Source organism: Hemitrygon akajei, chromosome 14 (genome assembly GCF_048418815.1).
Source record: "Hemitrygon akajei chromosome 14, sHemAka1.3, whole genome shotgun sequence".
Lineage (NCBI taxonomy): Eukaryota > Metazoa > Chordata > Chondrichthyes > Myliobatiformes > Dasyatidae > Hemitrygon > Hemitrygon akajei.
The window spans coordinates 27,382,043-27,399,873 of record NC_133137.1 but is presented as its reverse complement, the minus strand read 5'-3'; the positions used below and the strand labels follow the sequence as shown (position 1 = coordinate 27,399,873).

Here is a 17,831-nt window from a genome sequence, read left to right as displayed (position 1 = left end):
AAAGAGGGAGAGAGAGGTTGACTGTAAAGCCCAGCTGCAGAGAAAACTGATAGGTCTACTTAGCACAAAGAGAGACCAATCAGGATTCATTCTCTCTCTCCCTCTCCCTCCCTCCCCCCCCCTCTCTCCCTCCCCCATCCAGCTCGCTCTAAAAAAAAAATCAATTTCCGGGATATTGTATATAATTTGCGGATGTCAGGGAGCCACTATCAATATGTGGGAGACTCCTGGAACTTCCGGGAGAGGTGGGATGTCTGAGAGTGACATAAAGGAAAGAACAGCAGAGTTAAATGTACAGATGAATTTAAACTTAGTAATGATAAGACTATAAAACTATGTTATAGGAGCAATATAAGGCCATCTGGCCCATCGAGTCTGCTCTGCCATTACCTCATGGCTGATCCAATCTTCCTTTCAGCCCCAATCTCCTGTATTCTCCCCAGATCCCTTCAGTCCTGACTGATCAAAAATCTATCAACCTCTGTCTTAAATATAAAGATTTGACTTCCATAAATGCCTGTGGCAAAGAATTCCATGGATTCACTGGCAAAAGAAATTCCTCCTCATCTCTGTTCTAAAAGGACGTCCCTCTATTCTCAGACTGTGCCCTCTGGTCTTAGACTCTCCCACCATAGGAAACATCCCCTCCACATCCACTTTGCCAAAGCCTTTCACCATTCGATAGGTTTCAATGAGGTCACCCCTCATTCTTCTGAATTCCAGTCAATACAGGCCCTGAGTTATCAAATGCTCTTCAGATGACAAGCCATTCAATCCTGAAATCATTTTTGGAAACTTCCTCTGAACCCTCTCCATTTCAGCGCATCCTTTCTAAGGGGCCCAAAACTGCTCACAATACTCCAAGTGAGGCCCCAGCAGTGCTTTATAATGTCTCAACATTACATTCTTGCCTTTATATTCTAGTCCTCTTGAAATGAATGCTAACATTGCCTTCTTCACCACACACTACCTGCAGATAAACCTTAAGCGAATCCTGCACAAGGACTCAAGTCCCTTTGCGCCTCAGTTTTTTGTATTTTCTCTCTATTTAGAAAATAGTCAACCTTTCATTTCTTCTACCAAAGTACAGAACCCTACACTTCCCGACACTGTATTCCATCTGCTATTTCCTTGCCCATTCTCCTAATCTCCTAAGTTGTTCTGTAGCCTCTTTACTTTTTTAAAACTACCAGCCCCTCCACCTTCATATCGTCTGCAACCTTTACAACAAAGCCATCAATTCCATCATCCAAATCATTGACATATAACATGAAAAGAATCAGTCCCAACACAGACCCCTGTGGAATGCCACTACTCACTGGCAGCCAGCCAGAAAATGCTCCCTTTATTCCCAGTCTTTGCCTCCTGCCGATCAGCCACTGCTTTAACCATGCTAGAAACTTTCCTGTATCACCATGAGCTCGTAAAGCAGCCTCATCTGTGACACCTTGTCAAAGGCCTTCTGAAAATCCAAGTACACATCAACTGATTTTCCTTTGTCTACGATGTGATGCTTTCAAACCTAGCAAGGACGAATAAGTCAAGTAGAGGGATTTATGGAAATATTCGGAAAATGTGTAGCTCAGGTGGTTGACGGTTGGATTAACTTGTTCTCCAATCTCGGCAATTTACTTGTAAAGGTTTCATCACCATGTGAGGAGATACCATCAATGCACTGTTAATTGTGGGGCGTCCACTGAATTCTTGGCCTACATACACTTATCCATCAGCTGATTGGTTGTCATTATGTAAACTCAATTGTGATGTAGGAAGTCTCTTTGCTGGTTGGCTGTGTGATGATCTTTGTGGAATTGTGCCAGCATTGGCTCATAACTAGGACTGAGATCTACATGTCTGTTTACAGAATTGTTTCCGTACATCACAAATAAGTTTCCGTAATGACGGCCCATCAGCTGTTTGATAGGTATATAAAGGCCAATCATTCAGAAAACACCCAACTAACAGCTTACTGATGATGTCCCCTCATATGATGATGAAACGTTTGCAAGTAAATTGTTAAGATTGGAGAACAACTCAACCCAGCCAGAGGGAATTATACTACTGGTTGACTGAGAATGGTGGGAGCCTGGATTGGTGATGTTGGAGGAGGAAGTGAATTTGACTGAGGAAAGTGAGGCATTGTGATGCTTGACAGAGCTGGCACTGATCAATAAGCGGTCAGATCTCATTGGGTGCTTAAGCACGATAAACATCCGTTGGGAAAGGAAGAAAGGAGCTATGTATTTATGTGTTTTTTAATAATCTCTTTGATATAACATTAGATAACGTCATCAAAATAAATAACAAATACATGCCTTCAATTAAGCCACTTATTCCTTGTTGACTTATTCCATCATCAATCATTTACAACCCTCAGAGTATTAATTTCAGGGCAGTTGGGGTAGTTAATAAATCATACTCAATTATATTTTAAAAAAAACACTTTTTCTGACTCTCTTACATAGTTAGATTTTCCCCCTCTTCTGCCTCAACTCATCTGCTGTAAAACCTTTATCCACATCTTTGTAATTAATTTTTCCAAAGCATTACCAGCTGCCAGCATTCCTTCTACTCTCTGCAGTCTCGAGGCCATCCAAATCTTCGGCCTTTCCCCTCACCTGTACCAAACCTTATTTACCCAAGAAGCCTGTGCTTACTGGAACTGGTTAAGCAAAAGCTGGATCTTAAAATTTGTCCCCTCCTTTTCGAAACCCTGCATGACCTCTCACTGTAAAATAAATTGAATTGTAAATTATAAGACCAAAAGTGTTAGATTGTGACTGGTCCATCCCTGTAGTGACGTTGGAGACTACATTTAATTGCTGAATAGATCCCAAATTTGCAGATATTTGAGAATAGCAGAAAAAAAACTTATCCACACTGAATAACATTAGCCTCGGAGGGGCCCAGGTTCACATGCTCATAATGACTGGGTTGGGAGTAAAGTATTTCCAGATGCCGGCCTGCTGGTTGCAATAGTGAAAGATTTTCTTCTGCGTTTATTGAGGACCTGCAGTTAAAACGGCAGCAACAACCTTCTGAACAGTTTCAGATCTGGCTCAAATCACATTTTAGACCTTGCCTTTTCTTGGCACCAGGACTTTGCGCTAGCCACTTTGTAACTTGGCAAACTTCATAACTTTGGGCAGCATGGTAGCGTAGTTGATAGCACAATGCTTTACTGTACCAGTGGCATGTGTTCAATTCCCGCTGCTGTCTATAAGGAGTTCGTTCGTTCTCCCCGTGACTGTGTGCGTTTCCTCCAGGTGCTCTGGTTTCCACTCACAATCCAAAGACAGTTGGTAGGCTAATTGGTCGTTATAAATTGTCCCATAATTAGGCTGGGATTAAACTGGGGGATTGCTGGGAGGCACGGCTCAAATGGTTGGAAGGGCCTATTCTGTGCTTATCCTAGTTTGGTGTTTTAATTTAACTTGTGCAGACTCTCCTGGCTGCTGAGGTCAGTTATAAGCAGTGTGAGAATGAATTGCCCAGAACAGGACAATGTAGAGGTGCAGCTGCAGCAACCTGTTTCAAATTGTTGTCAGTGTGGAGTCAGAGTATTCCCCCTGTGACCGCGTGGATTTCCTCTCGATGCTCTGGTGCTCTCTTTCATCTTAGTTGCTTGGTTAACCAGTTGCTGCAGACTGTCCCAGGTGTGTAAGTTATTGATAGAATCTGGGTCAGGTGGTGAAGGGTTGATAGGAATGTGGGGAGAACAAAATGGTCAGTCAGGACTCATTAGGACACTAAATCTTCTGCATAACAGCGTGAGATGTCCACACTGTGTAGGAAAACCTGGTATGCATGTATTCTGACCTTTCAAAGTCTACTGAGGCATCACCAGCTAGCTATCACTGCCTAGTGAGCAGTCCCTCATCTTGGAAAGCTGACACCATGGAATTAAAAGAGAGATTCTATCTAAGCTAAGTCTTGGAAGGGAGGAAGCTCGAGGAAGGTCCAGGTATGCCTAACTTGGCAAATCTTCATCTGGATTTCCAGTGTACTTAGCAAGGTGGTGGCCATGGGTATGGATAGTTGCCTTGGTTACGGAGTCTCCCTCTGACCTGGGGTAGTTCAAAGGAGGTGAGGAGCAGGAGGAGCAATTTTGAGGGCAAATGCAGGCATTCATCTTCAGTCACTGAAAAATGTTATCACCAACAATTGGATTTTACCCCCTTCCCTCCGTGTTCCAAACATGTACTATGCCCAGTCAGATCTCCTGATAAATGGTCAGCCATTGATGTGGCAGTCCTGTGTGCTCTGGGATTTTTGCATTGTCTGTCCTGCAGTGTCTTCAGGTGTGCAACTGATGCTAGGAAGCCATTGGCCATACTGAGGGGAATGGTGTACAGAAGTGTCTAATGATAATCCCCTGACGGGCACTACTTTGTCCAAAAATAAACACCTGGAATGATATAACCAAAGCAAGATTTCTTTGAAGTGCACTTTGGATCCAGTCTCTAAGCTGAGAATTTTAAAGTGTGTGTATGGCTGCAGAGTGAATAGCTTTGAAGTCAAGATAATGGCCAAGAGCTGTTCAATTTCCTCTCAAGCTTGGGGGACTTTGTTCACACATATGCTTTTGGAATATCCTTCTGTTTTCTACTCGGCAAAAGCAATGACGCCAGGCAAGAGTGGCTTTGTTCTTCAGATCCGTTACTACTGTGACGTACAGTATGTCTCACTTCAGAGCCAGAGGAAAAGCCTGCTCAATTAATAGACCAAGTGAACAGTGACTTTTTCCTGGGGTTGTGCGAGGATGTGCTATGTTCCTGTAGTAAATGACAATCTGTTTCACTGGCTGCCAGACACACTCATTGAATGACAGCCAGCATTCCATCATACTGTAGGATTAATTTGGAGCCCCTGCCTGAAAAACTGGAGGAAGTAGCTGCTGATCATTTCCTGCCCGCGAGCTTCTGGGACAAACATGGGCAGAGGTCACAGAGTCAAGAGAAGGCTGGTGATTTTCTTCCCTCCTTTGCAGGAAGCACAGCTGTAGGTTTGTACGAGAACTTACTAAGTCCTTTCCCAAGCTGTTGCCTAATTGCTGCACAGATATCCCTTGTCAGGTCATAAAACATCTGAACCAGGAATGTCCTCCTTCTGATGGGCAATGTCCACACTTGATCCAAAGCAAAATCAGAATCAGTTTATTGTTACTGTCTTACAAGACACACAATGTGCTGTTTTGTAGCAGAGGGCAGTTTGTTAAAAATTATAAAATAAATAAATAGAGCAATGGAAGGAATAGTGAGATGATCTTGATGGAATTATGGACTGTTCAGAAATCTGATAGTGGAGGGAAGAAAGTGATTCTGAATCATTGCATGTGGATCTTCAGTCTCCTCAGCCTCTTCCTCAATGGTAGTGACGAGATGACCTTAATATTATACTCAGCTCTAATATCAAAATGTTTGTTGTCATGTGTCTACTGTGACAGTGTAGTGGGTAGTGCTTGTCGCTCTCACTTTCAGCTTCCACAGCTGGCTAGCAGTCTCGCGAGAAGCAGAGTTGGATGTGTAAGTCCCTCCCTGCCAGTACGTAGCCTCTCCAACAGCAAGCCTCATGTAGTGCCTCCTCGCTGGTGACACACGGAAACTGAACTCCTTGCGGACTCAGGCTGAACCACAGAGGACAGGGAGTAGGTCTGACCCCTGCACATGTAGCATGCAGTCCCACCGGTGTGTGGACATGCCCTGGTGCTCGTGAATCAGTTTCCCCAGTTATGGGTAAACTGCCCCACTGCTTTGTGAGCAGCCTTGGGAGAGACGGAGGCTACGGGAGTAAACCCAGACAGCAAATCCAGAGAGAAGCCCCTAAGGCAGCTGGACGTCATTGAACATCCTTCTGGCAGCTCTGCAGCCGAGCTGGTGCCAAACATACTGCTTCATAAGCTTTCCTTTGGACTCCACTAGTGAGGCTGAGAGGGGGATCTTGACCACTGGGCATCTCAGGATCTCCATACCTTCCACCTAGGCTGGGGATGATGATCATCACCATCACCTATTGTCCTTCAAGACAGACAGATGCCAACCACTTGATATTCAAGTTCCTACTTTTGTCCTTTCAGGCCCAGTTTCGCTATATATTCCTCTTTCTCCTTTTTTAATGCCCAGAGAACATTCTAGATTTCCATTTCATATAATTAATAAAAAAACAAGTTAGATCCAGAAGTAGATAGAGTCTTTTTCTTCCAAAAACCAGGAGCATTAATTAACTTACATTATGTAAGTCCTGGGAACTGAAGTACTAATGTTCACTTACGTAAAACTTGGATTAAATCTGAATTGAGCGTTTCCGTGCAGCTGTCTCATAAAGGAATGCCAATGTTTTGAATGTTTATAAATACTTGTGGACCACATGTTTACACATTGTCTGATGACACATCGCAGAAACATCATTATCACGTGCTCTCCAGTACTTACGAAAGGCCATGGAAACCTTTGTGGCAGACGCACTCTCCTGTTTCAAAGTGACAGGTCCCGTTGAAGCAATCTGTGCACATTGAGTTGCAGTTTTCCCCATAGGTACCGTTTTGGCATTTTAAGTCACACCTGTTAACATAAAGAAGGGACTCATCACTGAAGCAAAAAAAAAACCACACAGTCTAATTAAACCAGCTGGGTGATGGGGTGGAGATACGTCTTTACCAAAGGAGGTGTAAGGTGCTCTGCTAGCCTGAAGGTCACCCTTGGACAAGGTGTAGCACCTGCTTAGACCCCACACCTCCTGCCCTCAATCAGGGTCACATGCACCCATGGGAGCAGGTGGTGGACGGTCATATAAGCAGCCGGTGCATATCACAAGTCCTGGTTATGCAACCACTGACACAGGCAGACAGTCTCTGAAGAGTATTGATAATGGCTGGGGTGACCCATCTTGTAAAGACACTGCCCAGAAGAAGGCAATGGCAAACCAATTCTGTAGAAAAAAATTGCCTAGAACAATTATGATCATGGAGACCATGACCGCCCACATCATACGACACGTCACATAATGATGATGAAGATGATTTAAAGCAACACGCAGAAAAAGCTGGAGGAACTCAGCTGCTCAGTCAGCATCTATGGAGAGGAATAAACAGCCTGAGACCCTTTATCAGTCCTGAAACTAAAGTTAGTTTACAGGACTTTCGAAGGAACTTGTGACTTAGGATTCCTATTAATTATCTTTATCCCTCTATCCAGTACATATAGATTCAGGAAGAATAGTATCAAGCTTATTATGATGGTCTGCCTTTAACTGGCATCAGGCTGTCGGATGAATGACTGCTAGCTGAACACTCCATAAATCAATGCCTTCTCAAAATAGGGAATAGGAGAAAAATGTTGGAATTCACTTTCTTCTATGTTCACCCTAAGCCCAATGGTTCAATTTAATATCAGAGAATGTATACAGTATACAACCCGAAATTCTTACTCTTCGCGGATATCCGTGAAACAGAGAAATGACCCAAAGAATGAATGACAGAGGATGTGAGAGCCCCAAAGCCATGTCACCCCTCCCACCCACAAGCAGCAGCAAAAGCATAAACCCCCCCTCCCCCCACTTGCTCCAGCAAAAGAAGCAACCCCACCACCCTCCAGGCAAGCAATAGCAAAGACCCCAGAGACTATGATTCAGAGTCCATCATATTCAGCATGATTCAAGTGTCCATCCCAACACTTCGACAGCTCAGACAAGCTCTCTCTTATCTTAAAAAGTACAATACTTACTGAGCTCCAATCCATCCAGGATTACAGTGCAGGCAGTTCCCAGTGATGTGGTTGCAAGTATGCCCATCCTTGCAGCGAGGACATTGTTCTCCGCACCCTTCTCCATAGAAACCCGCGGAGCATATTTTATCACATCTGGTTCCATTCCAGCCAGGCTCACAGGCTAGACACCGGCCATCAGCAATTGTACAGGGATGATGATTCTTACACTGGCCGCACCTAATGTTACACAAAAGAAAATTCATCTGATTTGTTAATTAAAGTTTGGCTTTTCTTATACATTGAACCAAAAGAATTTGCTGTTTATGTGATTAATCAGCCTTCTTGACCTTTATTAGTCTGCTAATTTAACATGGAAGCTGGCCAATTGGACTGGTGCTTGCTGAAGTAGTCATTTCTAAGGTTTTATTTTCAGCCCTTTTCCTTCCGAGTCGGAAAACTGCCATCCTTTCCTGTTAACACCAATAGGCCAGGCAAAGTTCAGAGCAGGTCCTGAAGCCAAGACTTTCAGTTGTTTGGTCCTCTGCTTCATTATCATCTGCTCTCCAACTTTGTTAATTCATACACCTGGGAGGTGTCATGAGCTTGTATCATGAAATTATGATCATGTCGGCATTAAATCTAAACAGTCAATTGTGACAATCGCTGCTATCATGTTGTCTGTAGAGTTATTTGGGGCTCAGAGAAAAGAACCAACATTTTCATGTACAATTAATCCACCTAATTCAGGGGTTCACAACTTTTTTTAATGCCATGGATCAATACCATTAAGCAAGGGGTCCATGTACCCCAGGTTGGGAATCCCTGACTGAATTGAAAATTCATCCATAATTTATATTATTTTAGATTCTATGCATCACTCAATCAAGTAGTCCTTATAAAACGTGGCTTATTAAGCCATTTAAAAGTCATCACACAAGATAAGTCTGGAGTCACATCTAGGCCACGTTAGGACGTATTCTGGAGTTAGGGTATCTAGCAAATATTAACCTCAACAGCAACCAGCATTCAGATCTGAATATAGATTGTAGGTTGAATTTAAAATGCAACTTGGAATAGTAAGTTGCAGACCAGGAAACACAAGTTGACTAATATATGTCTGCAAATGCATAAATGCAATCAACACCCCATTTCATGAATCTGACTCAGAGACCACAGTAATTAACACTCATTTTGGGTGTATTGGTGGAAAGGTGTTACATGTAATTCAAAAGAAGTATTATGAGGGCATTGTAATTATAGAACTTGTCCTGTTATCTTTGTTCGTTAACTTATAAAAATGCTGTAATGTTGGGTCGGGAGTCTTTCTTCCTTTCTCTCTCTCTCGATTTCAAATCTGTCAGCTTGTGTGTATTCCAAATAAAGATAGTTATGCCCACCAGCTCTGTCTCTCTGGTGACTTCGTTCACAGTTACAACAATCAGACCAGCTAAAGATGGCAAATTTCCTCCATGAGGGACAACAATGAATCAAATGAGTGACAATTTGCTACTTTTCACAGTTGTTATCATTATGTTTTGTGGCTGATGTTTTCAGAATGAATATTATTAACTGAGTTTAAATTCCGCAGCCTGCCATGGTGGGATTTCAACTTAGGTTTCAGGTTTTTAGCATCTGGACCATCTGGCTAATTTTGCATCATCAGCTGGTAACAATCTTCCTGAGTTGATATTGATCTCTTATCTTCAGGTAGTTCATCTTTCTGCCATTTCAGTCCTCCATCTCCATTTTCTTGACCCCAAAGAAGAATATTCTAACATTATTTTGGAAGTTGGATCTTAAATAGATTTCAGAACCTCTATTTAATAAACAGCGGGCACCACTAATCACCTGAAAATAAGCATGCACGCAATTAAATGCCTCCTCAAATGATGTGGATATTTCATCGATTAATCAATACTTAGCTAAATAGAGAGGCCAAGGAAATATTTCTCTACCTTAATACGGAAAAAATAAACATTCAAATAATCTGTAGCGTGGGCTAGTCCAGAGTTAAGCTTTGTCCATTAGTGTCCCTTTCAAATCAGGTATAAAACAGGTTAAATAGAGACTCAAGCTGTCTCCATACCATCACATTGAACAACCTCACATAACCTGTTTCACATAGAAATTCTGGCATATTGGACCTCTAAGCATGTTAACGTGCCAGAAAATACATAGTCTGGATCTTATAAGCTGTACCACACTGTTATGGAATGTTATAATGATGGACTGCTGGAAACGTGCATGTCAGTAGATGGATGAAGCTGCCTACAGTAAGTGAATGATTTCACTCATGGCATGAACAAGTTATCAAAGGTTTTTACTGTCAAATCTCCATGAAGTCTTCTGGATATCACTTTTTGCTTCGAGCTGAATTGAAAGGCCATGATCCACAGTTCAAGACAATCGTCAAAAGGAAGAGGAAGTAAAACAAAAGAAACAAAATAAGCAGCAAGCGAGTGATCAGCGCCATCTACACACCTGTCACTCACTGCTGCAGAAAGAGGGTGTCTGCGTGTGACAGCCTCTCCCTCCTCCTCACTTGCTGCTCCTGAGGGAATGTCCTTGCGTTTGAATGATCTCTCTCTCTCTCTCCTTCCTTCCCTCCCTCTCCCTCTCCCTCAATGCTGTCAGAGGATGCTGCTGGAGCAAGATTTAATTGGCGCAGTTTGTGGACTGTGAACTCTAATTCACGTTTACGATGTGTTCTAGTTTCTGGTCACTTTTTTTGTTGCTAGTTTGGGTTATTTTTGAATCACGGCAGCCTGCAGATAATGAACACTGAGCTGAACTGAAATATGCCTTTTGAGTTTGTGTTTTATATCCTGTGGTTTTTCTTGTTTATTTTTGTTGCCATTTGTGTGATTTGTTCTTATTTGTATGTGAGGATGGGTTGTTCTTTTCCTCTCTGAACAGTTTCATGTTTCATGACTGTCTGGGGGAAAGATGAATCTCAGAGTTGCATACTACATACATACTCTGACAATAAATATACTTTGAAATGGACATTATCCTTCCCCTTGCACCTCCAATTTCAGAATTTCCTCCCCATTTAGAGAAGTCTTTGTGTTTATTCTTTCTGCCAAAGTCGTCCTGTAGCACTCTTTGTTATCAGAATTTCACTCTGGTGCCTGCTTAGTTTTACAACCCTTCTTTGCCTATTAACACTCTTGTCAGTGGTAGCAGTATCAGGAGGCATGGTAGTGTAGTGGTTAGCACAGTGCTTTACAGTACCAGAGACATGAGTTCAATTCCCTCTGTAAGGAGTTTGTACATTCTCCCCATGGCTGCTCCAGTGTTCCGGTTTCCTCCCAAATTCCAAAGACGTACTGGCTGACAGGTTAATTGGTCGTTGCAAATTGAGCCATAATTAGCCTAGAGTTAAGTCAGGGGATCGCTGTGCGGTGGAGCTCAAAGGCCCGGAAGAGCCTATTCTGCACTGTATCTGAATAAATAAAAGAATGGGCAAGAACTCACAGAAACAAAATTGATCTGATTGGCAACAATATACAATTCTGTGAAAATATTCACAGTTCAGTAAAACCAATGGTAAATTGTCCCAAGTGTGGGGAAGGAGAAGGTTGTGGGTCAGTAAAGTGTAGCAAGAGATTGTAGTGATAAGCCTGAGTGCTGGGTTGACTGACTCCTCACTGTGGAAGGTAATGGATCAGTAATTCTCAGTTGATCATGTGAAATTCCTGTCATGCGCTGGGATTTTCCAGAAAATCCACAGAAACCCTCTTGGGGGGGTGCTGCCCAGATTGCATCACCAGCCTCATTCTCTCCATGGAAATTCACTGTTGCCCCTTCCACAGGCTGAGAGTTCTTCAGGAGAGGTCTTCAAAAACAAGCCCGCAGCAGTTTTGGGGCACACCTTCAGCTCTCCCCACCAGCCACTGCAGAATGTTATTTGAGGGAGGAAAGCTGCCACTAAGTTCCATCCCCCCCCCCCCACCCCTTCACATTCCCCTCACATCATCAACAATGCGCCAACACGTACAACAGTACCAACTCTTCTGAAACCTCGATAGGGACACGGACATGAAGAGTAAACCTGTCTCCTACGGACACCAACATCAATAGTAACACCATCACCTTAGCAATGCCAACAGGAACACTGCCAATTCTTCAAAGATTCAAAGTACATTTATTATCAAAGTGTGTATACAGAGTACAATTCTGAAATTCCTTCTCCCACAGGCAGCCACAAAGCAATGAAGCCTGTTCAAGTAAACATCAGACACCAAGCGCACGAAGAAAGAACAAATTGCACAAAAGGCATAAGCCAAGCAAACAACACATAGAATATCAGATGTCAAACCAGTAGTACTCAGTGTAAACACGAGGAAATCTGCAGATGCTGGAAACTCAGTGTAGTTCAGTTCAGCACCATGCCTCTAACCAATGCAGGTTGCTATGACATTCTTCTTTGAAACACCCCAGCCCTGATCAAACCACTCAAAAAATTGGAGTGACCTGAATCCAGGAACACATGCATCATGAACCTCAAAGACGACAAAATGAGTCTACAGCTTCACCAACCTATGTGGATCCCAAGACTCCTGCAGCAGGCAGGAGGGAGATGAAGGCCGATGAAACGCAGGCAGGCAGCGCCTGTTCTCTACTCTTTTTCTCATCAACTTCAACCTTGCCCATCGCCTCAATCTGAAAGCAGCAATTGAGTCGAACATGACTCCAGGCTTCCAGGCCTCCAGGCCACATGCTCTGCCCCAAGCCTCACAGAACTCCCTCAGAGACAGCAGAATCAGACCAAAAGCACACCATCAGAATGGTGGTTCCAATTCCAATCACACACAGCTTTGTAGTAGAATCATATTTGAAAGAACAAATAAAAGAAATAAAATAAATAGTTTTGTAAGCTGTCAGTAGGATGTTGCCATTGATTGCATTGTTCAGGGTTTTCATCATCTACAAGAATAGGAACAGTTAGAGAAATACCAACCTGTACAGATATACCACCATAACCAGCACTTAAAAGAGGGCGCAATCATTATATACAGCAGTACAGCATTATTCCCAACAAACACAGCAGCCAACTAAAAATAACTTTTTTCTTTCAGTTCTGTTGCAGGGATTAAAATGCACTGCCTGAAAGAGGAACGGAAACATCTCCAAGAATAACTTCCAACTGAAAATCGAAGTGTTTGAAAATGAGGGATTAAAATATCTTAATCTCTAATTAAATGGAGTTAAAATATCTGATTCAAAGACTCAAAGTACATTTATTTTCAAAGTATGTATACAGTATATATTCTGAGATTTGTCTTCCCACAGACAGCCACGAAAGAAAGGAATGCCATGGAACTTGCTCAAAGAAAAAGCATCAACCTCCTCTGCCCAAGTGCAATAAAAACAAATCATGCAAATGGCAACCAAAAAAAGAGTGAAATTCATAGATCATAAAACACAAAATCGAAAGAGTCCAGGCACATTCAGTTCAGCTCAGTGTTCATTAACTGCAGACAGCTTTGATTCAAAGTCGCCCAAAATAGAAACAGAAAAAGGAGTGATCAGGAACCAGAAACATGTCATAACGTGAACTGCAGAGTCCAATCCGCAAACTCCATCAATTAAACTTGACCCGAGACCCAGAACTCTGGCATCATCCTCTGACAGCATCCAGGGAGAAAGAGTTAAACTCACATTGTTCCCTGTAGTATTCTTTGCTTTCCTGTACCCATTGTACGGCTCTCTGGGATTAATACTAACACTGGCATCAAAACCGTGCATCTCACCGGTACTAACAATAGAACCAACTGCAGGAAGGCACAGTCGTGTACAGGCAGCACGGCAGGGTAGCAGTTAGCGCAATGCTTCACAGCACCAGGGATTAGCGATCACAGTCCAATTCCCATCTGTAAGGAAATTGTACATTCTCCCCATGACCATGTGTGTTTCCTCTGGGTGATCCAGTTTCCCCCAAATTCTAAAAACATACAGGTTAGGATTAGTAAGTTGTGGGCATGGTACGTTGGCACTGAAAACATGGTGGCACTTGCGGGTTGCCCCCAGCACAACCTCGGATTGTGTTGGTTGTTGACGCAAATGACACATTCCATTGTATGTTTTGATGTACATTGTAATCAATAAAAGCTAACGTTTCTTTCTTTCTTTCAACACTGAACAGATGTTTCTGTAAAAAAAAATGAGTCACGAACATCTGTGGTGGAAGTACAACCTCCTACCATAGCACCAGCTCCAAAAATAGGGCGTCCTCAGGCAAAACCATGGCTCACATTCTGCTGCAGTAACCCATTACCATCATATTCCAATGAAGCAACGTCTCCAACAATGTGGCCTCTGCTAAGTACCCCCACCCGCAACGTCAACAACAGCATTTTCACTTAAAGCAAGGGTTCCTAACCTGGGGGTCCACAGACCCCTTAGTCCATAGCTTAAGAAAGGTTGGGAACCCCTGAGTTAAAGTTACAATCTGAACCTCAACAACCATCTCACAACACCCTCACTTAAAGTAACAACAGCAACATCCACCCTTAAAGTTACAAACTCGCCTACGTCTGTCGCAACCTCATCTATAGTTTGAGCTCATAGGACTAGATGTTTCAATCCCTTTGATAAGCAGATCCTAACTTGGGTCATAGCATAGAGATCTTGAGGTGGGGCTTGGTGGGTAGCAAATGCTTCCCAAAGCCCCTCTTAGACATTTCATCAGTTTAAGCCCACTACATCTCCAGAGGACTCAACAGTGGGACCCGGCATCCCTGGTGCACCCTACTTCACATCTGGCCACCCATGGGTCATTTTAGGGCCCAGCTGCTGTCACTCCTCTTCACCCATAACCAGTGTCTGCTTCGCTCAGCTGCCTCCGAGAGTTCTTTTATAGCTTGCCGCTGGCCCTGGCCTCGGACTCCCAATCCCTTCAGCAATCTGAGCCTGGACGTAGCCATAAACCCTCTGCAACCAACCTGTACTGGGAAAATCTGCACCTTCCATCCATGCTGCTTAGCATCTGTGGCCAGTTCAGCGTATCTTACAAGTTTCCATCTCACAACACCCTGACTTAAAGTTACAACAGCAGCATCCACAATTAAAGTCACAACCTCACCTACATCTGTAGCAACCTCATCTATACAATCATATTACAGTTACTGTAATACCATAGCAACAGCAACACCTCAACCTGCAAAACCAAACACCATCTCCACTTACAGCAGTAGAAATGCTTCAGCCTAAAATAATCTTTGCTGCTGCACCTCCACTTTGCCTACAGGATCACCAACTGTACCAATACCTCCTCTACAGCAACACCACCGAATCCAAAGCATAAACAAATCAAATCAAATTCAAGTTTAGTTATCATTCACCCATACATGAACACAGCCAGATGAAACAGCGTTCCAGCTGCAGCAAGATCTACCCCAAGAACATATCTACCAGTCAGAGTCATACCAACAGTTTTACCACCTATAGTGATTCTTCCTTCTACAACCGCACCAGCGCAGGAGACCACCAGCTACAGCAATACTTGTGCTTCAGCAAACAGCACCCGTTACCTTGAGCAGCATCTTCAAACGCAGTAACACCTACCCTTGCAACACCTTGTAGAGAAGCAAAGAGGAGCTTACCCGAAATGGCTGCATCACGACCTGGTACGGAACTACCAACGACCAGGAACAGAAAAGTTCCAAGTTCAAAGTTTGGATTTATAATCGAAGTATGCATACCATATACTGTACAACTCTGAGATTCATCTTCTTGCAGGCTCGCACAAAGCAAAGGAACACAAGAGATTGCTCGAGAAAGCACATACAAGAAAGACCTTCACATATCCAATGTGCAAAAGATCCTGATTCTGAGGACGGTAAACAAGTAACAGATGGACCATGAACTGCAGTGTCCCCGAAGTGAGACTACAGGAAGTGGGCAATTTCCTTCCCCTCATAAAGTACGAGGCACAGGAAAGCAGCTTCTATAATTAACCCCACCCCCCACAGCCATCCAAGCCATGCCCCCTTCGCCCTACTACCATCCCGCACAGCCAGGTTCAAAGTTCAAAGTAAATTTTAAGATCACTTACTGCACTACAACCATCCTGCAGCTGACGCAGCATGGATAACTTCACCCAGCGCCACTCTGGACTGATTCTACAACCGACACAATCATTTTCAAGGATCTTTTAGAACACGTTCTCAGTATGATTTTTTTTACTTGCAGAGTTTGTCATCTTTTATGTATTGTTTTACAGCCCTTGTCTGTTTATATAAATTCTATTGTACTTACAGTTTTTCTTGTAAATGTCTGAAAGGAAATCAATCTCCAGATAGTGTATGGTAACATACTGTATATATATTTGATAATATATTTACTTTGCATTTTGAACTTTGAACTTTTGAACTTTGACCATCACCATGCAGTCATACCACCTACTGCATTAACACACAACTGCACGAGCTCTAAGCATAAAACACGAGGGCTCTATCAACGCCAAAAGGATCGCCACTACCAAACAGAAGCTTCATTGCCACAGCAAATAGAAGCAGCAACAGCAATAATGATCACAAGCAAAACACACACACAAAAGCTGGAGAAAGTCAGCGAGTCAGGCTGCATCTGTAGAAGTGAACGAACAGTCGACATTTCAGGCCAAGACCTTTCCCCAGGCATGGAAAGGCAGGGAGGAGACACCAGAATAAAAAGGCAGTGGGAGAGGAAGGAGGATAGCTAGAAGGTGACAGGTGAAAGATAAAGGGCCGGAGAAGAAAAAATCTGACAGGAGAGGAGAGTGGACCATAGGAGAGAGGGAAAGAGGAGGGTCCTGGGCGAGGTGAGAAGAAGAGATAGAAGCCAGAGTGGGGAATAGAAGAAGAGGGGAAAGGGGGAAGGGACTTAATTCAATTCAATTCTTTTTTTTAACGCAAAGAGAAATCGATATTCGTGCCATCAAGTTAGAGGCTACCCGGATGGAATATATAGTGTTGTTCCTTCACCGTGAGAGTGACCTCATTTGACACAAGTGGAGGCCATGGACCAACATGTCAGAATGGGACTGCAAATCAGAATTAACAATCACAGCGGCAGCTGCAGGAACCCCACAAAGACCAGCTGCAAGCCATGCATCAACAAGAGCAGGAAAAGGAACTGCAACCAAAAACACTGACAGCATCAGCATCACTGAGATGATAAGTACTTTGCTTTCACTATTCTTTGCTATTGCTCCCAACAGGGACTTGGAGACGGTGATAGTGGACCTCTTTCTTGACCCACTCCCCCCCCCCCCCCCAAATAGTCCACAGTGTGAAACTTGTTTCACAATAAAGTTAGTTTGGAATTGCCAAGGACTGGCAATAAATGTCAGGAAGGGGGCAGAGTGGTTATGGAGCCCAGCCCCCTCTCGGTGACAAGACACCCTGACTAAGGTTATGTGGAATCTCCCCAGCTGCTTGTGATCCACTCTAGATCAATGCCTATCCCATAAATGTTCCTCAGAGCCACCTACATTCATCCTATAATTCCTGCCCAGCCCTCATATTTGGAAAAGTCAGTTGGTTCAACAAGAACCGCTTTCGGCTCTGACTCCGTTCCACATTCTACACTGTGCTGTGAAAGTGAAAAAAAGCTTTAGCCTTCGGTTCCTTAAGCCTTGTGAAATGTAAACGTGCATCATCAAGTTCTAGGCTCACAGTTCAAAACATGTCCTTATTTAAACTTCCATCCTGCAGTCCTCACAGATCTTTAAGCCTTACAGAGCTCCATTCGACACAGTAAACAAGTTCGTCCCCTGAGTCCTTCCTCATAAAATAGAAGCCAAGGAAATAACTGTGGTTCCTTTATACCTTTTGACTTCTGCTCAACATGCACATCAGAAACTACTGAAGAAAACCAGTTATCTATGACAAATGCATGCTCCAGGATGCCAGCCTAGGAGATTAGCCAATGGGAATTGGAAATTTGATCATACTGAAGCCTGACCTAAAGTTTCTGTGTGGGGATTAAAATCAAACACCGTGTAAACAAGCATTCATTCTGGTGAACTGCCCTTTCATTGCTCTGAATGCTTTAGACAGGAATGACGGGTGAGGGCTGAGGGGTGAGGCCAAGGGGCATTTCATAAACCTCACTGAAAACTTGGCCTCATTGCATTAATAT

The 17,831-nt window shown here is 43.3% G+C and overlaps 1 protein-coding gene across 1 annotated transcript in view; it reads right to left on the bottom strand.

The window, feature by feature from the left end:
• Positions 1 to 17,831, bottom strand: part of scarf2 (scavenger receptor class F, member 2) — a 110,822-nt gene that overhangs the window by 63,221 nt on the left and 29,770 nt on the right. Inside the window, exons 5-6 of the mRNA XM_073065722.1 lie at positions 7,722 to 7,940; positions 6,432 to 6,560 (exon numbers count right to left, since the gene is read on the bottom strand). Coding sequence (XP_072921823.1) covers positions 6,432 to 6,560; positions 7,722 to 7,940 — 348 coding nt within the window. The remainder of the gene's footprint in view (positions 1 to 6,431; positions 6,561 to 7,721; positions 7,941 to 17,831) is intronic.